The sequence below is a fragment of the Rana temporaria genome, chromosome 1 (assembly GCF_905171775.1).
Source record: "Rana temporaria chromosome 1, aRanTem1.1, whole genome shotgun sequence".
Classification (NCBI taxonomy): Eukaryota; Metazoa; Chordata; class Amphibia; order Anura; family Ranidae; genus Rana; species Rana temporaria.
The window spans coordinates 639,331,757-639,358,620 of NC_053489.1; the positions used below are offsets into that span (position 1 = coordinate 639,331,757).

The 26,864-nt window shown below is 42.6% G+C and overlaps 1 protein-coding gene across 1 annotated transcript in view; it reads right to left on the minus strand.

Annotated features, from left to right (window-relative positions):
- LOC120924470 (T-cell surface glycoprotein CD8 alpha chain-like) overlaps positions 1-26,864 on the minus strand; it is a 70,750-nt gene that overhangs the window by 41,643 nt on the left and 2,243 nt on the right. The window contains exons 2-4 of the mRNA XM_040335455.1: positions 11,651-12,004; positions 8,018-8,113; positions 5,509-5,634 (exon numbers count right to left, since the gene is read on the minus strand). Of these exons, the coding sequence (XP_040191389.1) occupies positions 5,509-5,634; positions 8,018-8,113; positions 11,651-12,004 (576 nt within the window). The remainder of the gene's footprint in view (positions 1-5,508; positions 5,635-8,017; positions 8,114-11,650; positions 12,005-26,864) is intronic.

Genomic DNA, 26,864 nt, shown 5'->3' on the forward strand with positions numbered 1-26,864 from the left:
GCTGCTTATACAATAAATAAAAAGTAAAATTCCACAAAAAAAAAATTCTGGGAAAAATAAATCCATCAAACATAAATCATCCTTTATCCATGAAGTACGGTAGTAAAGAATATGATGCTATCACTAGCTCAATAAATAAAAAAATAGCGCAAAATACTTTACTACTTAATTTACTTAGTTATGTGTGGGGACACATCTAATGCCGCGTACACACGATCATTTTTCGACATGAAAAAAAACAAAGTTTTTCCAACTTCATCATTAAAACGACGTTGCCCACACACCATCGTTTTAAAAAAATGCTCTAGCAAAGCGCAGTGACGTACAACACGTACGACGGCACTCTAAAGGGGAAGTTCCATGCGGATGACGCCACCCTTGGGGCTGCTTTAGCTGATTCCGTGTTAGTAAAAGACGATTCGCGCTTTTCTGTCTGTTACAGATGGTAGTTTTACCAGAACAAGCGCTCCCATCTCATAACTTGCTTCTGAGCATGCGTGGGTTTTTAACGTCGTTTTAGCGCACACACGATCATTTTTTACAACCCTAAAAATAACATAGTTTAAAACGTCGTTAAAAAATGCAACATATTCAAAAAAAAATTTGGTCGTCTTTCAGAACCAGAAAAATGATGTGAAGCCCACACACGATCATTTTCAAAAAATGAATTTTTTAAAAAACAATGTTTTTTTTATGCCGAAAAATTATCGTGTGTACGCTGCATTAGTGTTGACAGCTCCCCCTGTTTATTCTTTATTTACCGGTTGGTGTTGGTTAGCGCATAAGTGAATTTATTCAATTGAATCCTTTATCCATGAGTCCATATATATCAAAGTATACATCAAAAATTTCCATAAATATCTTTACTGAAAGTGCTTGACTGCTTCCATTAGTGTATCACATGATCGTGACGTAACGCGTAGTGGAGTCAGCGTGGACCGGAAGTGACGTTTAGGAAGTCTGGTACTTTGTTATGAAAGGTTTTATTGATATTTTAAATTTGAGTGTATTACCTTTTAGTAACATTCGCTGGTTTAAGTTTTACTACACTATGAGAGCCCTTTATCTATGCTTGTCATATTGAGAATACCATCTATTTGTCACAGGATAAATTTCAGCGTGATTTATCGCGTAACAATCGCTGCGATTTGAGGTGTTATTCAATTGAATGGCATCTCCAATGCGAGTCCCGCAATTTGCCATTTACATATGACCGCTTTCAAATTGCGGGCAGATCCACAGCAAATTGGCGGCAAAGTGTGACCTCAGCCTTAGTCTACTTCCTCTCTTTGAAATTATTCCATCTCTATAGTTGTTACATTATAAAATATATGGTCTACTAGACAATTTTCTCATGCTTTACTGTGATTCAACATACTGCGTACATGTCTACATTTTTTTTGGGGGAAACAGAATGCCTTTTGAAAAACCAGTAGAAATTTATTGAACAAAAGCCCTTTAGGCTTGACAGTTTTATGAAAGATTTAATGCACTGTTTTCCCCAATATTAATAATTTACACCTGGAAAGCTGGGGAACAGATGCAGTGGCTTTTTACAAATTAAGAACAAAAATGTCCCAGTTTTAGGTAAAAGAAAAACTTGTGAACTACAACAAAAGGCTAAACAAAGCCCACAAATGTATGTGTGTGTATATATATATATATATATATATATATAAAAAATCTTGCTTATATAGATATTAAGGGAAATGTAATCATTGGCCTAATTCAATTTAAAGTGTTGCTTTCCTTTAACAAAACTGTTAACTCTACATGGAAAGTTTTTGATACATTTTGACATGGAAAGTTTTAAAAAAAAATAACCTTTCAATTAATTTAATAATCGTCAATTAATATGTTTTAAACATTTTTTTTCCTGCAAAATATATCTGACATAGCAATATAAAATATTTCTTATCCCAACAAATTATTCTTCATAATTAATTAATTAATTAATTTATTTATTTATTTATTAGGCAGCCTTTAGTGCATTTGTAACAGCTCAAAAATAATGAAACTCTTGATTATTGATATGTAGCATGAAAAAACAGTCTGATAAAGGAACATGTGCTCTAAAACACATAAGTGGGGGGGTACTGGTTACCATCCAGGTTACAATTTCAGTCCCTATTTCCAGCTGCCAAATTGGGGCATATTGTTGTACCTTCCTCCACAGCTGTATTCAGCATCCACTCCAGATGTTTTCCACCTTTTCTTTCATCTCTCTTTATGCCGAGATGAACATACTGACAGTAAATCCATCACTTGTGACCTGGTATTCCCTAGGAGAGGCTTTTCTTGGTTTTATGCCCCAATCTAAATATCACAATTTTAATATTTTATTTTATTAAAATGTGTTTTACCTGCACTATCCCATGCGCTCTCATTCCATTTATTTATTTACATTCAGTTTTGGACTTAAAAAACACATTTTAATTGCAGATTGCCTAATTATTCTCAATACCTGGCATTTGTATTTGGCAGACATAACCCTATACTCTGCTGTATAATAATATAATATTAATAGTCATAATAATATTAATAATAATATTCGTAATATATTTTCCATAAAGATAATAAGCTGTAGAATAATAAGTCATAATATTTTTACGTCTTTTTTTAATTTACTATTGTTATATTATTTATACATGCCAGTAATTTAAATAGTGTATATATATATATATATAAAATGAACATTACAAACATATTGCTGTTTCCAACATTCAATAAAAACTGCTCACCTAATTGCATAAATTTGGAAATATACCATACATTATGAGGCTATCTTACTGCTTCTGTGCCATGTGGTCTAAGGCCTCGTACACACGGCCGAGGAACTCGACGTGCCAAACACATCGAGTTCCTCGGCCAGTTCAGTCCTTGAGCCGCCGAGGACCTCGGCGGGCCGAGTTCTCCCATAGAACAACGAGGAAATAGAGAACATGTTCTCTATTTCCTCGCCGAGGTCCTCGTCGGCTTCCTCGGCCGAAAGTGTACACACGGCCGGGTTTCTCGGCAGAATTCAGCCAGAAACTCGGTCGGAAGCTGAATTCTGCCGAGGAAACTGGTCGTGTGTACGAGGCCTTACTCTTATGTATGAGAGCAACAACACTAGGATATGCAAAGCAATGATGAATAATTAAAAAAAAAAAATCTCAATGGTACAATAACGCTTTAGAGCTCCAAAATAACACAAGGAATCCAAAGAGCACTAATGTGTGTGTGCCAAGCAAAAAATAAATGGAGGGTACTTATTAAAGCGGAGGTTCACCCAAATAACATGTATATAAGATCATATTCTTTATACTTCCAACAGTATGCCCTTTTTTTTTGGCTCTACATACCTTATTATGGCTATTTTCCACCCGGCTTCCGCGGGAGTAGGCGTTTCTATGCAGAGGCGCAATGTCACCTGGGACTTCGCCCAGATGATTGACATCCTTGAGAAAAAGTTCCCCCCCGCGCCCCCCTATTGCGTAGGCGCGTGACGAGAGTCACGGAGTTTCTGAAAGTAGCCGGACTGCGAGTCAGCTCTACAACGACGTGTAGAGCTGACTCGCAGTTCAGGTACTTTCGGAAACTCCGTGACTCTCGTGACGCGCCTACGCAATAGGGGGACGCGGGGGGGAACTTTTTCTCAAGGACGTCAATCATCTGGGCGAAGTCCCAGGTGACATTGCGCCTCTGCATAGAAACGCCTACTCCCGCGGAAGCCGGGTGGAAAATAGCCATAATAAGGTATGTAGAGCCAAAAAAAAAGGGCATACTGTTGGAAGTATAAAGAATATGATCTTATATACATGTTATTTGGGTGAATCTCCGCTTTAAGTTCATAAGGCATACAACTGAGATCTTTAGTTTTTGCTTCTATTACATGCACCCATTATAGCCATTATCTTCATTTTAAAGATGTGTTAAAGATTATTAGGGAAGAGCAGTGGCTCGGCCCTGCCCCCCTTCTCTGCTCACTTGCTTATTGGCTGTGATTGACAGTAACAGATGGCTGCTGTCTCTGCCAATGTGAAATGAGAGGCCCGGGAAAAGCTCAGCTCTCGTCCACATCACTGGATAGAGAGGGAGCTCAGGTGAGTATTGGGGGGGGGGGGGGCGCTGCACGCACAAAGTTTTTTTCAAAAACCTTGAGGGCCAGATTCACAAAAGAGATACGACGGCGTATCTCCTGATACGCCGTCATATCTCTGTGATCCGCACGTTCTAACTATGCGACTGATTCATAGAATCAGTTACGCATAGCTAGCCCTAAGATCCGACAGGTGTAATTGACTTACACTGTCGGATCTTAAGGATGCAATTCTAGGCCGGCCGCTAGGTGGCGAGGCCATTGCGGTCGGCGTAGAATATGCAAATGACTAGTTACGGCGATTCCTGAACGTCCGCGCTGCCCGTCGATCTAACTTTACGTCGTTTCCATCGAGATACGCCGCGTAAAATTAGGGCTGAGCCCTAGGTGTTCTAAGCCATGTTAAGTATGGCCTTTGTTCCCGCGTCGAAATTTAAAATCACGTCGTTTGCGTAAGTCGTCCGTGAATGGCGCTGGACGCCATTTACGTTAACGTCTAAACAAATGACGTCCGTGCGACGTCATTTAGCGCAATGCACGTCGGGTAATTTTCCAGACGGAGAATGCGCAGTACGTTCGGCGCGGTAACGCGCCTAATTTAAATGGTGCCCGCCCCATTTGAATTAGGCGGGCTTGTGCCAAGCGGATTTACATTACACCGCCGCAAGTTTACAGGTAAGAGCTTTGCGAATCAGGCACTTACGCTGTAAACCTGCGGCGGTGTAACGTAAATGGGATACGTTACGCTGCCGTGGAGCAACGTAAATGTATCTGAATCTGGCCCTGAGTCTTTAAAACCACTGTAACATAACTTGCATGCAATCGATCTTCAGAGCAGCTATGATAGGCTCCATATGTATCAATTTGAGGGCTAAAAGGCATATTCCGCCTTTAAAATGGTAAGATTAATAAATGTACCTATATTTAAAAAGTAAAAAATGTGCATTTATTATTTTGTTTCATTGATTCACAAGCTCCCGTAGACTCTTCCTCCACCCCCAGGTCCGTACTGAGATATGGGCCTTCAACTATGGAGCTGAAGGAAGTATCAATGAACTATGGAGTGTGGTGACCTCATTACACTTGTGCTTCATTGAGGACTATGAGCCCCTCTGCCGCGGTAGCAGAAGTATCATGTATTTCAGGTAAGTTGGGGGTGGTTTGGGCTGGGGAATGGCACCGAAAGCCAGTTACTATGGGATATACTACAGCAAAGCCCACCTACATTTGGATGTATACTTTACTAGTTAGCTTTAGTAGGACTACTATTACTTACCAGGATCCCCAAAGCTTGCATAAATCCTGGAAACAAAGGCTACTAACAGTCATTGCAATCTATGTTACATTTAGACCTCATATTTTATATTGGCCTGCACATGGAATGCTCCCTACTGGGGCAAATTTGGTATAAAGTTATAGTTTCTTACGGCAGCAGAGCATTATGGTTGTGACCAGCAGACAGATGAGAAGAAATCCGCAAAGTCCAGCAAGCGGGGCCCAGATGTTCATATTACAGTCAATCTTCCAGATTTCAGTCTCTTTATCTGTTGGGTCTAATAAAGAACAGTTTTCAGTAAGTATTTCTGTCAATGCGTTTTAGTAATCCATATATACTCTGCTTGCCAGATATAAAATGGTGAAGACATTTAGAGATTTAATAAAAAAAAAGAATTGCATTTACTAAAATTAATGACATTCTTCTAAACCTTTGAGTATCAGGACTGCTTGGACTGTGAAGAAGGGAGTAGAGGCTGCATAACATGTCCTGAAAAATGAATACAACTAAAAAAAAGTATTAAAGACCTTAACGCAGCCACTTTGCCCTTCAAACACAGCCACTGTGCCATCAATTGCCGCCACTATGCCAACAAATGCAGCCACTGTGCCTATCAAACGCAGCCACTGTACCAGCAATTGCCGCCACTGTGCCCATCAAACGCAGCCACTGTACCCATAAATTGTCGCCACTGTGCCATCAAATGCAGCTACTGTACCCAATAATTGCTGCCAGTGTGCCCATCAATTGCTGCCACTGTGCCCATCAATTGCTGCCAGTGTGCCCATCAATTGCTGCCAGTGTGCCCATTAATTGCTGCCACTGTGCTCATCAATTGCTGCCAGTGTGCCCATCAATTGCTGCTACTGTGTCCATCATTTGCTGCCAGCGTGCTCATCAATTGTCACTACTGTGCCCATCAATTGCTGCCAGAGTGCCCATCAATTGCAGCTACTGTCCTCATCATATGCTGCCAGTGTGCTTCCCCTGCCCGCCCGGCACTTACCTGTCCCCTTGTTGACAATCATAGTGAATGTCCAATAGGAACGTGGGAGAAAAATTTTCAGTGGCAGCCTCAGACACTACTTGGAATTGTTTGACTTTTGACCATTAGGCCTCGTACACACGACCGAGGAACTCGTCGGAAAAGACACATCGTTTTCCTCGACGAGTTCCTTGTTAGGCTTGTCGAGGAACTCGACAAGCTTGCTTTGCGTACACACTGTCAAGACCAAGTCTCCTCGTTCTCAAACCCAGTGACGTAGAACACATACAACGGCAGGGGAAGTTCGATTCCACTGGCACAACCCTTGGGGCTGCTTTTGCTAATCTAATGTTACTGCGTGTTAAAGCGGATGTGCCATGGGAAAAATATATTAAAAGCCAGCAGCTACAAATACTGCAGCTGCTGACTTTTAATACTAGGACACTTACCTGTCCTGGAGTCCAGCGCCGATCGCAGCAGATGACGAGCGATCGCTCGTCACCCTGCTGCTCCCCCCTCCATCCACGCTGAGGGAACCAGGGAGTGAAGCGCTGCGGCTTCACTGCCCGGTTCCCTACGGCGCATGCGCGAGTCGCGCCACGCCCGCCGATTGGCTCCCGCTGTGTGCTGGGAGCCGAGTGTTCCCAGCACACAACGGGGGGGCGACGGGATATGACGGAATGCCCGTCTTTTGCCCGTGAATGCCGGGCCGGAAGTGGGTGCAAATACCTGTCTTTAGACAGGTATCTGCACCCCCCTCCCCCCTGAAAGGTGTCAAATGTGACACCGGAGGGGGGGAGGGTTCCGATCAGCGGGACTCCACTTTAGGGTGGAGAACCGCTTTAAGTAAAAGTTTGGTTAGAGACAATTTGCACTTTTCAGTCTGTTACAGCGTGAAAAATGTGTTATCTCCATTACAAATGCTACTTTTACTCCCGTCTCATACTTTATTCTGAGCATGCGCGGGTTTCTTAGCATACACATGCTCGAGTTTCTCGTCGAACACCAGCCCGACGAGGAACACGACGAGGAAATTGAGACTCCCGTCGAGGAAAAAGAGAACTTGTTCTCTTTTTTCTCGTTGAGTTCCTCGACAGTTTCCTTGATGAAAAACATACACACGACCGTTTTCCTCGGCAAAAAAGCTCTGCCACCAAGTTTCTTGATGGATTCTGTCGAGTTTCTCGGTCGTGTGTACGAGGCCTCAGGCCCCATACACACGGCCGAGAAACTCGACGAGCAAAACACATCGTTTTGCTTGTCGAGTTTCTTGTGAAGCCGCCGAGGATCTCGGCGAGCCAACATTTCCCATTGACTAACGAGGAAATAGAGAACATGTTCTCTATTTGGCCCGACGAGATTCTCGTTGGTTTCCTCGGCCGAAAGTGTACACACGACCGGGTTTCTCGACAGAATACGGCTCCGATCGAGTTTCTGGCTGAATTCTGCCGAGAAACTTGGTCGTGTGTACGGGGCCTCAGAGTTGTCTGGGATTCAGCAATGATGGGTAGATTAGGGAGCAGCTGCAGGTATGTGCTTATATACCTACAGATTTTTATCTATTTATTTCGATTTTTTTCATGACATTCTTTAACTGGGACACAAGCAACAATAAAAGAAAACTGACAGAGGTTCTAATCCTGCAACTCAAAGACACCCCACAGTGTTTAGATACCTTTTTTTCCAGAGTTGCAGCTACAATCATCTTCTGGTTCCTTAGCTGAGGTGACTGGAGGTGGTTTGGTTGTGGCGGTTGATTTAGGTGCTGTTACTTGAAGAACAGAGAAAAAAAATACTTTGTAAATAGGCAGTATGGTAAAACACATTCTTGATGCTTAGGGGGAGATTTACTAAAACTGATGCACACAGAATCTGGTGCAGCTGTGCATAGTAACCAATCAGCTTCCAGGTTTTATTGTCAAAGCCTAATTGAACAAGCTGAAATGAAAAGATTATGGGTTAGGGCTCTTTCACACGGAGCGGACCATTTCTGTGTCCGCTCCGTGTGTCCGCCAAAGCTCAGCGGGGATCCCCGCTGAGCTGTCGGTGGATACGGCGGTCCCCGCACACAGTGCAGGGACCGCCCTGTCTCTGCTCCGCTGTCCCCTATGGGGGACCAGATGCAGACGGACCGTCTGTCCGTCTGCATCCGGTCCGTTCCGCCGAACGGAAGAAAAATAGGGTTTCTTCCGTTCGGAAAACTGGATCCCGACTGACGCGGACGCTAGCGGATGCTCCATCCGCTAACGGACGCGTTCCCATAGGGATTCCTTACAAGTCCGTTAACGGACTCGTAATGAACGGACGAACGGTCCGCTCGTGTGAAAGGACCCTTACACTATACACAGCTTCTCCAGATTCTGTGTGCACCAGTTTTAGTAAATCCCCTCTTAGTGTCATATGTATTGCATAGGGCTGTTAACTCTGTTTCATGTCGTCCTTCCTCCAGTGTCCTAAGATTTAACCACTTCCTTACTGGGCACTTAAACCCCCTTCCTGCCCAGAGGACTTTTTGCGATTCGGCACTGCGTCGCTTTAACTGACAATTACGCGGTCGTGCGACGTGGCTCCCAAACAAAATTGGCGTCCTTTTTTTCCCACAAATAGAGCTTTCTTTTGGTGGTATTTGATCACCTCTGCGGTTTTTATTTTTTGCGCTATAAACAAAAATAGAGCGACAATTTTGAAAAAAAAAATAATAATTTTACTTGTTGCTATAATAAATAGCTAAATTTTTTTATTTTTTTTTTTATCCTCAGTTTAGGCCGATATGTATTCTTTATATTTTTAGTAAAAAAAAAGAAAAAAATCGCAATAAGCGACTGGTTTGCGCAAAATTTATAGCGCCTACAATTATTATTATTTATTTTTTACTAGTAATGGCGGCGATCTGCGATTTTTATTGCGACTGCGACATTATGGCGGACACATCGGAAACTTTTGATACATTTTTGGCACCATTCACATTTATACTGCAATCAGTGTTATAAAAATGCACTAATTACTGTATAAATGTGACTGGCAGGGAAGGGGTTAACACTAGGGGGTGAGGAAGGGGTTAAATATATTCCCTATATAGTGTTCTAACTGTGGGGGGAGGGGGGTGACTGGGGGGGTGACCGATCTGTGTCTCTATGTACAAGAGACACAGATCCGTCTCCTCTCTCCCTGACAGCACCGCTGTCTGCGAGAGCCGGGAATGAGAGATGATCTCATATGTAAACATATGAGATCATCTCTCAGTGGCTGCACAGATCGCCTAGCAAACGGCCACTCCGATTGGCCGTTCACGGCGATCTGTGATTGGCTGTGTCTAAGGGACACGGCCAGCACAGCAGTTCCCCGCTGCGCGCTCGGGAGCGCGCGCGGGGAACGCGGAAAGGGGCGGACGTCAATTGACGGCACCTCAGAGAAGTAGAACCACCCTGCGGCCGTCAATAGTCGTACGGCCGTCGGGAAGTGGTTAAATTGAGCTTAATAATAATAATAAAAAAAAAAGCTTTTTACTTTATCTGAGGAATTATCCTATACCCTTTTGTATTTCTTTTCAATAAAATAAACACTAAAAGCTAAATATTAAGGGTTGTTTTACACCCACTCATACTGATTTTAACGACTTGCCGGCCGCTTCACGAACATATACGTCGGCAGAATGGCTTGGGTGGGCAAAGCAATGTACCTGTACGTTGTTTTGAAAATCCCGCCGTGCCCGCGTGTGCGCGCGCCCACCAGCGAGCACCGTGACCGTGCCCGCAGGACCCTTGGACTCGATGTCTGCTGGTGTCCCTCGATCGTGTCATGAAGCCTCAGAGCGGGGAGATGCCTGTGTAAACAATGCATTTCCCTGTTCTGCCTTGTGACAGGACACTGATCTACTGCTCCCTATCATCAGGAGCAGTGATCGCTGTCGTGTCACTGGTAGCCCAGCCCCCACACAGTTAGAATCACTCCCTAGGACACACTTAACCCCTTCCCCACCCCCTTGTGGTTAATCCATACCTCCCAACCGTCCCTGTTTGTGCGGCAATGTCCAGCGATCCGCGGTAAATCCCGCCGTACCCCTAGCAGCGCTATTGTCCCGCGATTTCGCCCCCCCGCAATTAACGCGAATGGCGGCAAATGCAGTGGTCCCTCGATTCGCGGTTAACCCCCCCCCGCTCAACAACTGTGATCCGTTTTCATCAGACGAACCGATTGTGTGTACAGGGCATAACTGTAGGGGGGTTGGGCTACGAGTGACACGACAGTGATCACTGCTCCTGATGACAGGGAGCAGTAAATCACTGTCCTGTCACTATGCAGAGCAGGGAAATGCTCCGTGACACAAACGTGGGACACCGGCAGACATCGAGCCCGCTGGTCCCGCGGGCACATTCATGGAGCTCGCGGCAGGGGCAGGCTCACACCCGCACAGCGGCAAGATCAAAGGGACATACAGGTACGTCCCTTTGCGCAGCCGTGCCATCAGAGCTGGTGCAAAGTTCTTTGACTCCCTAGGCGAAACCTCATTTTGCCACCCCCATTGGCTCCACCCCTGACTCCACCCCTTTGCCATGCCCATGTGACAGGAGGCGGCGCTATACAGGAAGTATCGGCTTTGCTTCCTCTAGCACTGACTCCAGTGCTGCGCCTCTAATTACACTACCGGCCAAATAGAGCAGCTGCCTGAGACTTAGTTACATGCTGCAGCCTGCAGAGCATGCAGACGCAGAGGGAAATCAGCGGTCAGGCGCCCCTAGGCAGCAGTGCGCCCTAGGCGGTTTCTTAGTTTGCCTAGTGGTAGCACCGGGCCCTGCGTGCCATTCTGCCGACGTATATATACAGGCGGCGGTCGGCAAGTGGTTAAGGTTCAAAGGACATTTAGAATTCCCTCACATTGGTGTTCAGTGAAAGAAAAGTTCATGAGAATAATTCAGAATTAAGCCAGCATGGGAACGACCCAATAAAAAGCACTTTTTTACACCTTTATTTGTAGTAATGCATGATTCCTTGAACATTTCTTTAAATCTTACCAAGTAATACACACACCTACCATTTTGCTTCAATGCTTTAAGCTACTGACCTGAAATGAGCATGCATTAAAAGGGCTTTTAGGTTTTCTCTGATTTTACTGAGCTGTATACTTGATCCAGGTCAGTGTAATAGAAAGCATTGAAGCCTGAGATCATCATATTAGCCAGGTAGACAGCATTTTCAGGAGGTCAGCGATGGCAGCCAATACATTGCTCTCAAAGCCAAGTATATATTAACAAAGCTCAGAAACATTACTGTACAGGTACTCTATGTCTTCTACTTTACATGATCATACCTTCAGGAAAGAGTAGTTGATGTCCAGGACTGAAGGTTAGCGCTGAATTCTTAATAACCATACAGTAATACATTCCCTGGTCCTTATCCTTAAATGAGTTAATGGTCAAAGTGAAAGAATTTCCTGGTTTATCCGCTATGAAACGACTGCTTTCATTTTGGTCTATTTGGTAACTTGATCTTTTCACCACACTGAGATAAACAATTGCTTCTGGATTCTTTTCATTTTTCCTCTGGCGGAACCAATGTACTCCGTGATCCATGGAATCTCCTGGATCTGCAGAACAGTCCAGCCTCACCTTGTCGGCATTGCCCCTCGATACCTGAGGACCACTGAGCCTCAGATGCTGTGAACCTAGAAGAGATATATATTCTAAATATGACAGACCTGTAATCTTTCGTATAATCATTTTGATTTATTTTTCCATCTTAAGGAAACCCTGCGACCATCTTAAAAAATGATATATTCTATTAATAAATGCTTACCTTCAGTCGTCCTTTACAGAAACATTGTTTTATTCACGTGCAACGTGTTTTTGAACTTGCTAGTTCCCCTTGCCTCCTGCCATGTCATAGCCCTCGTCTCATCTGGGAGAGGCCAGTTACTGTCTGTGCTGGCCTAGCACCTCAGCCCCTCCCCTTACCTTTATAACCTTTTATGTAGCCGATGAGAGAGAAGCGAAGGAGAATACTATAGAACAGGGGTCTCAAACTGGAAGCCCTCCAGCTGTTGTGAAGCTACCCATCATACCTCTGAGTAATGCTTGTAACTGTCAGGTCTCGTACACACGGACGGACTGTCCGATGAAAATGGTCCGCCGGACCGTTTTCATCGGACATGTCCGCTGCCGGATTTTGGTCTGAGGGTTGTACACACCATCAAACCAAAATCCCCGGGGACAGGATACGCAGTGACGTGGCCGCGCTGTCGCCACGACGATGACGCGGCGACGTGCGCGACCCTGAAAGGTCAATGCTTCCACGCATGCGTCAAATCACTTTGACGCATGCGAGGGCTTTCGGCCGAGCGGACATGTCCGGTAAGTCGTACAGACGACCGAACATGTCCGACGGACAGGCTTCCAGCGAACCTGTTTCTTAGCATGCTAAGAAACATTTGTCCGCTGGAAACCTGTCCGATCCGCCGGAAAATTGTCCGGTCGGACGTACAGACGACAGAACATGTCCGCTGAAACTGGTCTGCAGACCAGTTTCAGCAGGCATGTTCGGTCGTGTGTACTGGGCCTCAGCCTTACAATGCCTCATGGGACTTGTAGTTCTGCAGCAGCTGGAGGGCCGCCGGTTGGACACATAGGTCACTTAAGTGACAGCCATCATTCTTTTGGGGCTGCTGACATTACATCCATGATGGTGGCACCCAGCAACAATCTCAAGGCTTTTGGATGTCTACACAAGGGAGCCTTTTACAAGAAAATAACATTTCTAATGTATGTTTTTTTTTTTGTAAATTCTATTTATTCTTTTAATGTAGTTTTTTTTTACATAGAAAAAGACATATATACTCAAGTATAAGCCGACCCGAATATAAGCCAAGGCACTTAACTTTACCACAAAAATGGGAAAACGTATTGACTCGAGTATAAGCCTAGTGTGTCCATCTGCATGCCTCACTGTGTCTCACTTTGCCTTACTGTGTCCATGTGCATGCCTCACTGTGTCCATGCCTCACTGTGTCCATGCCTCACTGTGTCCATGCCTCACTGTGCCCATGCCTTACTGTGCCCATGACTAGACTGACGTTTAACATGGGAGTCTATGGAACGGGTGCCTGTCTTTGAAAAATCGGTGCTCCCCAGCCGTAGGTCCCTCAGACAACAAACTTTGCACACTTGTAGAGGAGATATGGGGCTACATGTGTACCAAGTTCCGGGTCCAGGGAACCTACGACCTCGAAGGTACCGGGTCCCCAAAGTTCGGAAGATCAGACGCAAAAAGGTGACTCGAGTATAAGCTGAGGGGGGCATTTTCAAAATGTGCTGAAAAACTCGGCTTATACTCGAGTATATACGGTATACAAACTTAAAACATAGTAAACATTCAGCACTACAATTCCCAGCACCAGTGTACAATGCAGCTCCCATACCAAATAATAGCAGACATCAGAAATCCTTCCATATAGAGATCATAGTAAAGGGGAAAGGGGGGAGAGTATACACAATGTACATTCGTTATATGCATTATAATGTCCCCCTACAGCAGTATTAAAGAGAGTTATAAGTTCCGATCCAGGCTTACACAAGCCTCACTACCCGCCACATAGGGCAACCATTCACCAGAAGGCAGTTAATCTGTAGTGGTTGAGTTGTTGTCTATCCAGCCACCCCACACCTTTTTACACTTATCAGGTACCCCTCTATTGAGATACGTGGCTTCATACAGAGGTAGAGCCTTGTTGATCAATGCCTTCCAGGCCATAAAGGTAGGAGCCAACGGTTTCTTCCACGATAGGATAATCACTTTGCGAGCATAGTACTGGAGCAATGTAAGCAGAGTACGGATCACATTTTTGGGTGCTAATGTGTCTACCAAACAGACAAATTTCGATGATGGTGTAATGGAGATTGTAGTTACCGACCCAACACAGTCCATCACACCCAGCAGTTCGGATTTATGGGCAGAGCCACACAGGAAATCTGCTCCAGGTGCATCACACCTCCGGCAGTTCGACGGGTGCGCAGGGAAAATCCTTGCTAACTTAGCGGGAGTGTAGTATATCCTATGAAGAAACTTGAACTGTATCAGGTGATCACGCGCCGACACCAGTCTGGCAAGCGTGGTACTCCAGATATCATCCCAATCGTCATTGTCAAGCTGCAGGAAATCCAACGTCCATGCAGCACGACAGGATGCGAGAAGCTTCGTAGTATAATAATTCCTTGTATATAGTAGACAAGGCTTTGGGTAGGTCCTTGTCCCTGAGCAGTGATTCCAGGTCGCAAAGCCCGCACACTCAGGGTGGAGGACCCAAACTGGGCCGAAAATGCATGCCTGAACAGTAAAAAAAAAGAACAGGTGCAAGCTAGGGAGCTGGTACTTCTGAGCACATCAAACGCCAACAACACCCCATTTTCAAACACTGCACCCACTGTTTTTATCCCATATCTGGTCCAGACTACTGGATCTGGATATGCAAAAAAGTGGGATAGGCATGGATTGCTCCACAGAGGAGTATGGGGTGACACTACCCCACCCTGAAGCGCAGCCCTTCTAGTCAAGTCCCATGCTCTGATGACCGAGCGCATCTAATGTATGTTTAATGTACAAGTGTTTAGGGTCTGCAGAAATAACAAAATAAACATATAATTCAAATAATGTAATTAAATATAAGACAGAACATAGGAGAGCCCTTACTTAAAGGGTCACTAAAGGAAAAAAAAAAATTGCCTAAAATTAATGTCTGCAAGGTAGACAGACAGAATAGTGTAGGGCTGCAACTAACGATTATTTTCATAATCGAATAGTTGGCCGATTATTGTTTCGATTAATCGATTAATCGGATAATAGCCTTAAAAAAAAAAATTACCATTTAAAAAAAAAATTTGGGCCAATTTGTTGTTGGGCAGATTACAAAACACAAATTGCCGCAAAACACATTACATGCTTTTCTGCAGCTTCTCCATTGAAGTATATTGAACCAAAAAAAACAAAATAGCACCGTTTTGCGTTAAAAAGCCCTTGCCCTATCCAAATACGCAGCAGCTGAAAAAAAAATCATGGATGTGAACGTGTCCCATAGGAAAACATGTAAATGAACTGTAGTGTGTTTCTGCAAAAAGCACCAAAAAACAGAGGTGTGACCCAGGCCTGAGATGTTTAGTAACATAATGGGGTTAAAAAAACTAAAATAAGTACAAAAAGAGCAAATAATCGCTACTGTAAGGGGTTCATTTTTTTTACTGTGGAACAGTGAAAGTAATATTTTCAGTAGCGATTTGCTTTTTTGTACTATAAAGGGCTAACTTTCATTTTTTTAACCCCATTATGTTACTGGCCGATTAATCCATTATGAAAATTGTAATCGATTAATTTCATAATCGATTAGTTGGCGATTAATCGATTAATTGTTTCGGCCCTAGAATAGTGTAATGATTCTGTTAAAAAAACTAGTAAATACCTATTAAATTCCTTCATCTATATCACCTCCGGCATTCTAGTTTGTGTTCTCTCATTCACTTCCTGGTTTTCATCGCTCGTTCATGTAAGAACTACATTTCCCAGTATGAATTGCGGCACGCCCAGTAATTCACACCTCCTTGAAGTCTCTAACACGTAGAGAGCGTCCTGCCGCACAGATGTAGTTCCCAGGAGGTGGTGAGCACGTTACTGACCACCGGAGTAAAGCCTCCAGTCACGGTGGTGAGTAACAATCATGCCTCGTACACACGGCCGAGGAACTCGACGTGCCAAACACATCGAGTTCCTCGGCCAGTTCAGCACTGAAGCCGCCGAGGAGCTCGGCGGGGAGAGAGCTCCCATAGAACAACGAGGAAATAGAGAACATGTTCTCTATTTCCTCGCCGAGCTCCTCGTCGGCTTCCTCGGCCGAAAGTGTACACACGGCCGGGTTTCTCGGCAGAATTCAGCCAGAAACTCGGTCGGAAGCTGAATTCTGCCGAGGAAACTGGTCGTGTGTACGGGGCCTCAGACAAGCAGGAAGTGAACAGAACAGAGAAGAAATAAAGCAACTTCTGAGCAAAAACGAACAATGAGGAAGTGAAAAGAGGAATGTCTGCAGGTAAAGGATGCTTATTATAAAAAAAACGTTTTCCTTTACAACCCCTTTAAGGAAATTATTGGAAGTCAGGTATAAGGAAAAAGTGATTATTTTGCCCAAAGGATATGTAATTAAAAAAATAAATAAATGAATATCGCATTGACCAATCTTGCACAGAATGGAGGAACGGGGCAGACATAAAGATGCTTAGTGGCTATCAGTCAACCACAGCTGGACTTGCTAATTACTCTTGAAAAATGATGAAACATTTCAGATGAGTAACATTCCAAGTGGGTGGCTTTTTTTAACAGCGCTAAGATCTAACTGGACTGCTGAGGTCAACCAAGTAGAGTGCGCATAACTTTGGAATGTGGTTAACCAGTCCAGTGGCTTTTATCTAAGTTCTAAGTATCAATAGGCATTATTCGCAAAACAGTTTCTTTCTCATTTGGCCACAATTTTCTTTCATTTTTTCTCATCCAATATTTTTTATTTTAAAGAAGAAAATAGGAAAAATAGGAAAATGCAGAACATATGAAGATCAGACAGAATTTGTCCAGTGCACATTCTGAGTACAAGGGTAGTCATACCACCCATTAGCATCGAGATAGGTAGGTCAAGGGGTAATATCAACAAATCTACTGCCATAGTGCACCTAAAAAAGCTCCCCCCCTTCCTTAGGCGACAAACCCTCTCATATCTGATCAAGAGTAGTGACAAAACCACAATGCCGTACATCAACTACAATTATAAAAAAAAGTAAGAGAGAGAAGGAAAATGGAGGATAGAGGAAGAAAGAAGAAGGGAAAGAATATAGATCTCCATCTTGATGCAATGCCCATTATAGTCCTACATCCAGGCAAACCTTCATATATGTAGCATAGGGTTTCTCTCATTTTTTAAAAACGCATCTTAGGCCCCATACACACGAGAGAATTTATCCGCGGATACGGTCCAGCGGACCGTTTCCACGGATAAATCCTCTCAAAGATTTCCGCAGATTTCGATGCGATGGAGTGTACACACCATCGCATTGAAATCCGCGCGGAAATCCTCTGGCGATGACGTGTCGCGCCGTCGCCGCGATTATGACGCGGCGACGGGCGCGACGCTGTCATATAAGGAATTCCACGCATGCGTCAAATCATTACGACGCGTGCGGGGAATCCCTTTGGACGAATGGATCCGGTAAGTCTGTACAGACGAGCGGATCCATCCGTTGGAATGGATTCCAGCAGATGGATTTGTTGTGCATCACAGCAAATATCCGATCTGCTGGAATCCATCCCAGAGGATTGCTGGGATTTATCTGCGGATGGATTCTATCGTGTGTACGGGGCCTTATAGTGTTTATATTTCCAAAGCCTAGTTTCACAAAGGAGTTTAACATGCATTTTTTAGCTGGCTTTGTATGTATTGGTGTGTTATCACTACTAGTTAGTACTACTAGAAGTATTAACATATTCTTAACAATCGATAACAGAGATTTAAAATAAGCCCCCATTGGGTTTTTAGGGTGGTCGGACATGCGGGTGTGGTCTGACAGCATTTAGGCCCTTCTGTCTGTTGTTGGCTCTACAGCGTTTCTGTTCCAATGAACAATCAATGGTAAACTGAGAGGGAATAGAAAGCTTGTATAACAGTGTCAATTTGCTGTCCCCTTAAAATAACTCAATACACAGCCATTAATGTCTAAATCACTGGAAACAAAAGTGAGTACACCCCTAAGTAAAAAAGGTCCAAATTGAGCCCAAAGTGTCAATATTTTGTGTGGCCACCATTATTTTTCCAGCACTGCCTTAACCCTCTTGGGCATGGACTTTACCGGAGCTTCACAGGTTGCCACTGGAGTCCTCTTCCATTCCTCCATGACAACATCACGGAGCTGGTGGATGTTAGAAACCTTGCGCTCCTCCACTTTCCATTTTAGTATGCCCCACAGATGCTCAATAGGGTTTAGGTCTGGAAACATGCTTGACCAGTTTATCACCTTTACCCTCAGATTCTTTAGCAAGGCAAAAATCGTCTTGGAGGTGTGTTTGGGGTCATTATCGTGTTGGAATACTGCCCTGCGGCCCGGTCTCCAAAGGTAGGGGATCATGCTCTGTTTCAGTATATCACAGTACATGTTGGCATTCATGGTTCCCTCAATGAACTGTAGCTCCCCAGTGCCGGCAGCACTCGTGCATCTCCAGACCATGACACTCCCACCACCATGCTTGACTATAGACACTTGTCTTTGTACTCCTCACCTGGTTGCCGCCACACACGCTTGACACCATCTGAACCAAGTAAGTTGATCTTGGTCTCATCAGACCACAGGACATGGTTCCAGTAATCCATGTCCTTAGTCTGCTTGTCTTCAGCAAACAGTTTGTGGGCTTTCTTATACATCATCTTTAGAGGAGGCTTCCTTCTGAGATTACAGCCATGCGGACCAATCTGATGTGGTGTATGGTCTGACCACTGACAGGCTGACGTCCCACCCCTTCAACCTCTGAAGCAATGCTGGCAGCACTTATACGTCTATTTACCATAGACAATGTCTGGATATGACGCTAAGCACGTGCACTCAACTTCTTTGGTCGACCATGGCGAGGCCTGTTCTCAGTGTAACCTGTCCTGTTAAACCTCTGTTTGGTCTAAACTGCTCAGTTTCAGAGTCTTTGCAGTCTTCTTATAGCCTAGGCCTTCTTTATGCAGAGCAACAATTCCTTTTTTCATATCCTCAGAGAGTTCTTTGCCATGAGGTGCTGGATGTTGGATGTTGGACCTCCAGTGACCAGTATGAGAGAGTGAGAGCAATAACACCAATATTAACACACCTTCTCCCCATTCACACCTGAGACCTTGTAACACTAACGAGTTAAGCCTCGTACACACGACCAAGGAACTCGACGGGCGAAACACATAGTTTTCCTTGTCAAGTTCCTTGTTAGGCTGTCGAGGAACTCGACAAGCCAATTTTCTCCATTCCCGTCAAGGAAATAGAGAACTTGCTCTCTTTTTGGCTCGTCGAGTTTCTCGACAGTTTCCTCGACGAAAATGTACACACAACCGGTTTCCTTGGCAAAAAAAGTTTCTTGCTGGTTTTTGCCGAGAAACTCGGTCGTGTGTACGAGGCCTTACATGACACTGGGAGGGAAAATTACTAATTGGGCATAATTTGAAAATTTTCACTTAGGGGTGTACTCACTTTTGTTGCCAGCGGTTTAAACATTAATGGCTGTGTGTTGAATTATTTTGAGGGGACAGCAAATTTACACTGTTATACAAGCTGTACACTCACTACTTTACATTGTAGCAAAGTGTAATTTCTTCAGTGTTGTCACATGAAAAGATAGAATAAAATATTTACAAAAATGTGAGGGGTGTACTCACTTTTGTGAGAAACTGTGTGTATATATATATATATATATATATATATATATATATATATATACCATATTTGCCAGTGTATAAGGCAACCGGGGGTATAAGACGACCCCCTAATTTTGCAGTTTTTTAATATTTTTTGCCTGTACTCACCGTATAAGACGACCCCCCTTCTGAGGTTTCCGACGCTTCATATTTCTTCCTTCTGGAGCCATATTCTTCTTCCTTCTTGCTGGAGCTGGAGCCAATCATGGCGAGCAATGTATTCTATTAATGAATACAAAGCCTGCTTGGATTGGCAGAGGTTGTAACATCATCAGCCCACGCCTCTCTGACTCTCAAAGCCAATCCGAGCAGGCTACTGTATGTAGCCTGCTCGGATTGGCAGAGGTTGTTACTCCAATCCGAGCAAGGACTGTATTAATTTGAATACATCGCTAACCGGGATTGGCTAAGCGTATTACCGCACATCCAGCAGGCATCCGAGCAGCTGACCCGGCGTATAAGACGACCCCTGCTTTTTGACTATTTTTTTTAAGTGTAAAATGTAGTCTTATACACCAGCAAATACAGTATATATATATATATATATATATATATATATATATATATATATATATATATATATATGTGTGTGTATTCAAGGAAAGTGGTTCACTTTTAAGCCACCCTAAAACTTATAATAGCACTCCTTGCATCCAGAAGACGTTTAACCTCCATATGAAGGAGGGTCTTTATTTTTACAGATGGAAAATGTAAAAATGCATTTAACGGGCTGATTCTAGCAAAGTTCAGTAGATTGCTTAAAAATACAGTTGAATGTGTTGCTAGCATAGAATATAAACAGCTACATATATTTATAAAACCGATGCAGCAGAATAGTGACACAAGGACACAGACTATCGAGTTTTGGTAGTCAGAAAGTATTGTTCCCTTGGATCAATGGTTGTAATACACTTTGCTGTTTATTATATTGTATGTTTAAATGTTTTTACCAATTTAATGTTTTAAAAAAGTTATAAATGCTGCTTTTTGGGTGCATTGAGCTGCATATTAACATTCAATTCATATCAATTTAAGAACTTGTTCTGTAAACCCACCAAAAAGGTTTTTCACCTGGATCAACTAGCGGTTAGGCATTCTGAAGCTCTAAGTTATTTTTGTTTTTAATTTAATCAACCTCCCTGGCGGTATGATTCTTTCAGAAAAAAGATGCTGAAAGCGGTACCATTATTTGCAAGGAAATTTGGCATTTTATACTGTAGGCCTGTAATTCTTAGGAATAACTCACTTAAATCTGACCAAACAAGAGTCTAGTAGGCATCCCGGGTATGACATTTTTTTAAAAACAAAATTATAAATTATAATATAATAAATAATTAAAAATAATTAAAACAAATAATAATATAATTATAATAAAAATTATTCAATAATGTAATCAACTCAAAATCACTGAAATTTGCTCAGTTGCAGAATTGTCGCTGTCATTATTTTTTTTTTTTTTTATGACGAATTTCCCCACAAATCGCTATCGCTCAATTCTGCAAGTGATTATAATTTATTATCGCTGTTTTCTAGCTGCTCTAAAACCATTTTTGACATAAAAAGACACTTTTGGTTGCTATGGACATTCTACAGTTTTTATTATATAAAAGTACATGTAGGGCACTGGGCAGACCACTAGGGACAAGGGGGGTGTGTATTTTTTACATACAGTACTGTAACCTATAAGATTACAGTATACTGTGTGTATTGTGTTTGTTTACGTTTTTGAATTTGGCGCCGTTCTCCGCTCCCGTGCGTCGTAACGTCGCAGGGAACGGAGATCGGCGGCACAGGAGGACGCTGTGTGAAACGAGCGAGCACCCGCTCGCTCGCACAGCGCGGTGGCATCGCTGGATCCAGGGACAAGGTAAGTAAACACTGCCTGTGGATGCTGCGAGGCGAGCCCGAGTCTGACTCGGGGTTACCGATCGTAGCACAGAAATCTAACCCCGAGTCAGACTCGGGAACACCGCCAGGAGGGTTAATGGTTAAACTTTGTGAACATGTTTATTTTTTATTCTATCTATATAACTACCTATTAACCTTGAGAATGCATTTCCATGTGTTAATATAGGCACTTTTTTTTTTAAACAGTGACCTATAAGGCTGGGTTCACACTGTGTGTGGAGCGACTTGCAGCAGGGGGTCGAGTGTGTCCTTGTTTACCGTTTCAGGTCCAAATTCGGTCCGAATTTTTGGCTGAATTCAGACCTGAAATGGACCAGAAGACGCACAGGACTCTTCTGCAAACCGCTCCGTGGCCGCCCCATAGATGTGTGAACTGGTTCCATTGAGAGACGGTCACAGTCTCCTGACATGCAAATTTAAATGCAGAGAAACCCACATCCAAGTCGCACCAGTGTGAACCAAGCCTGAAAGACCACACCATTATAAGGCGCTCTATACAATTTCTCTTATTAGATTACAAAAATTACATTACACCCTTCTTTCCCGCGACGCTGTCAAATTTTTTTTTTTTCCCGCCGCATCTCTTTTTTTTCCCGACTCAACTTTTTTTACCCGGCAGGATTCACAAAACTCGGCGTAACGTAATTTCGCGCAATGCACGTCGGGAAAAACGCGTTGGGAGCATGCGCAGTACGTCCGGCGCGGGAGCGCGCCTAATTTAAATGGGACTCACCCCATTAGATTGGGCCCGCCTTGCGCCGGACGAATTTAAGTTACACCGCTGAAAATTTCTAGGTAAGTGCTTTGTGGATCGAGCACTTAGGTAGAGATTTTGCAGCTGTGTAACTTAAATAGGAAGATTTAAGTTAAGCCCGCTCGTTGTGGATCTGGCCCTCTGTTTTTTATTTTCCTTGCATGTCCCCCTCGGATCTACAGTAACTGCACTTCCAAGTGCACTTTCAGAGCAATTTTAAGTGCACTTTGCAGTTGTAGTTTGCACTTGTAGTGCAAAGTGAATTTATCTTTTTAGTAAATAACTCCCATTGTATAGAATGCTGGGTTCCTGAAAATGACCGATGGAATAGTATGCAAAATATATGTTTCAAAATTTCTTTCAAAAGAACCACGTATATTTGTTGAAACTTGAATCCGTTATTTCCAAAACCGTTTTGATAGGGTAATTGTAGGAGTATTAGCTTGCTCGCAAAAAAAAGTTGAGAACTGTAAATGATAGCCTCTCGTTTGTGGCAGGAGTTCAATTTTAAGAGAATCTTTCTGTGAGGACTATATTCCGAGTGGATCAATGAGACACACAAACATGTTCTAGACAATGTGAAATGTTAAATGTGAAAAGAAAATTGCTGTATGTAGATTGGTGCTGATGGTTTGGCATTAAATCTAAACTGCCTCACCTAAATTTATTAAAGATGCAAGCTTTCATGACCGGTTGGGTTAATTTTTTTAAGCATGAACTGTAAAATGCCATAAGAATGACGTAACATGTCCTGAAATCTTCCATCTATAATATTCTAAGTTAAACGTTAATTAATTGCTAACATGGTAGACTCTACTACTGTTGTGCAGATTGGTGAAAAGGTATGAACTGTGTAAAACACAAAGAACATGGGGCCAGATTCTCGTAGAATCCACGGCGGCGTAGCGTAAGCCATTTACACCACGCCGCCGCAATTTACTGGAGCAAGTGCCGTATTCTCAAAGCACTTGCTCCATAATTTGCAGTGGCGTAGTGTAAATGGCCCGGCGTAAGGCCGTGTAATTCAAAGGGGGCGGCTTGTATTTAAATTAAGCGCGCCCCCGCGCCGATCGAACTGCGCATGGGCTGGCCGTAAAAATAGCCCAGTGTGCATGCTCCAGCTCACGACGGAAAACGTCAATGAAGCCGACGTGAGCGTCATTTAAGTAAAGCCCTATTCGCAAACGACTTAGTAAAACAACGTAAACGATGGAAAAAGACGACGCTGTCCCAACGCCATACTTAACATGGCATACGACGGACCTTCGTAAACTTACCCCTCATATAGCAGGGGTAAGTTTACGCTTACGGAAACGACGTAAACGACGACGAGGCGGCGCAAAAACTTTCGGGAATCAGCGTATCAAGTTCATTTGCATAGACAAATGAGAAATCGTCGTAAACGCCATCTAGCGGTCAGCGTGGAATTACATCTAAGATCCGACGGTGTAAGTGACTTACGCCAGTCGGATCTACGCCGTATCTATGCGTAAATGATTCTAAGGATCACTCGCATAGATACCCGGGCTCAGAAACAGAGATACGACGGTGTATCTGGAGATACACCGTCGTATCTCTTTTGAGAATCTGGCCCATGGTGCTCATACTAGTGCAATTAAGTCAACCCTAGCTTTAAAATTCACTTTTTTTTGCCTATAATGCTTAAAATGCCACATATTACCTATCGCCTGAAATCCTTATATGGAAATATATTTTATATACCGGTATATATATATATATATATATATATATATATATATATATATATATATATATAGATAGCTTTCGACATGCAGTTTTGTCCACCCGGAGCTGTGTAAGCATGCTGTAAAGGTCATTTAAAATGCAAATAAAAGTTTAGATGAAGTTACACTATTTCATTATTTATTGAGGTTACATACCTCTTCAGCTCAGTCTTTCTCAAGATTTTTAATGTGTCCCTCCCGGTCTAATAGCCAGTGTCACTAAGCACCCTTAATCGGTGTACATTTTTTGATACTCCTAACTGTAAATAACTACTAGTGTTGCTCACGAATATTCGCATTGCGAATATTCGTTACGAATATGGCATATTCGAATATTCGCAGATAACTCGAATTTCGCGGCCAAAATTCGATATTCCGAATATTCGTATTTTTTCAAATTTATTTTTAAAACAGATCACATCCTATCGACGTCTAAAAGCATTGCTGGTATGATTAGAGACCCTGGGCCGAGTAGCTAAGCTGAGGCGATCCTTTTATGTTGCCGAATATTCGCAATCGCGAATATTCGATTTCCGAATATTCGCGAATACTTTCTCCGCCCTTCTTTTGCATCAGAGCCAATCAGAGTTCTCCTACCACAGTTGTCAAAATTTCGCAATCAATTTCGCATTCGCATTAGCGAAATTTCGATAAAATATCACGAATATTCGCGAATACTTTCTCCGCCCTTCTTTTGCATCAGAGCCAATCAGAGTTCTCCTACCACAGTTGTCAAAATTTCGCAATCAATTTCGCATTCGCATTAGTGAAATTTCGATAAAATATCACGAATATTCGCGAATACTTTCTCCGCCCTTCTTTTGCATCAGAGCCAATCAGAGTTCTCCTACCACAGTTGTCAAAATTTCGCAATCAATTTCGCATTCGCATTAGTGAAATTTCGCCAAAAAATTTTTTTGATAAAATATCACGAATATTCGATTTTAGCGAATATATCACGAATATTCGTCTATATATTCGTGATATATCGTGAAATCGAATATGGCGTATTCCGCTCAACACTAATAACTACCCATGCTTCAATACCTGCTTTATAAAGAATGTATAGCTAACACGCTAAACCAGCTTTTCTCAACCTTTTATACATGAAGGAACCCTTGAAAAAAAACGTCTACGCTCAGGGAACCCCTGCTAATCACTAGATCTACAGCTCACGGTACAATAGTGTGATGCTTACTGGGAAAAATGCTCCTTACATTTGTGATCATTGGCAATAATCCCCATTACAGAAAGCTAAAAAGATCATTGTCGTCAGTAGTTAATAAGCTGAAAGGCAGAAGTTGCTAACTTCTCAGGGAACCCCTGGCTACTTCTGGAGGAACCCTGGTTGAGAACGACTTGCTCTAAACTGTTGTAACAAATGTACATTAAGAAGCAGAATTACTTGTTGTATATGCGGAAGAGGTCCTTGGGCAAATGACCCGTGTTTTTGTTGATGTTTCAAACTTTAACTAGTTTGGATAAGATAGATAGATAGATAGATAGATAGATAGATAGATAGACATGTAGATAGATAGATAGATAGATAGATAGATAGATAGATAGATAGATAGATAGATAGATAGATAGATAGATAGATAGATAGATAGAGGCCCTTGGGAAAATGACCCATGATTTCATTGATGTTTCAGCCTTTACAATCGGACTAGTTTCGAAAAAAAAATAAAGAAATATGATAGTACCATAAATCTATGAAAAATGAGTTGTTGCCCATTTAATATATCTTATGTGTAAGGTTCTATCTATGTATGATGTAAGACAAATTCTCATTATTATTTTTTTCTCTTTATCAACTTATAGACAATTAATTATTGAACCACTAGCCCCTGAACAATAGGTTTAATTGCTACAAACCATGAAACGCCTCGGACATCTTCTGACCCAGTTCACTACTGGCCAGACTCAAGTGGTTTTCGTTATATATGCATTTGCATGTTTTTCTGTTTTTGTGCTTGTCTAAAGTATATATGCATCCCACTGTGACTTTTCCATAAAGTCATTTACCTATTTTCATTTTTACTTTTCTAATTAAAAATATATATTTTCTATAATAATTTTTGTCAAGGAGTTTCTGCCTTCCAAAGTCCCACAGAGGAATTAGCTCGTTTTTCTATTCTAGTTTGGAAAAGATAGACAGAAAGATGATAGATAGATGATAGATAGGTAGATAGGTAGATAGATAGATCGATAGATAGATAGATAGATAGATAGATAGATAGATAGATAGATAGATACTGTAGATAGATAGATAGATAATAGACAGATAGACAGATGGATTGATAAAAGTATAGATGGCTTTTAGACCAATGGATTGATATAGTGTTGAGCGGAATACGCCATATTCGATTTTGCGATATATCACGAATATATAGACGAATATTCGTGAAATATTCGCTAAAATCGAATATTCGTGATATTTTATCAAAAAATTTTTTTTGCGAAATTTCGCTAATGCGAATGTGAAATTGATTGCGAAATTTTGACAACTGTGGTAGGAGAACTCTGATTGGCTCTGATGCAAAAGAAGGGCGGAGAAAGTATTCGCGAATATTCGTGATATTTTATCGAAATTTCGCTAATGCGAATGCAAAATTGATTGCGAAATTTTGACAACTGTGGTAGGAGAACTCTG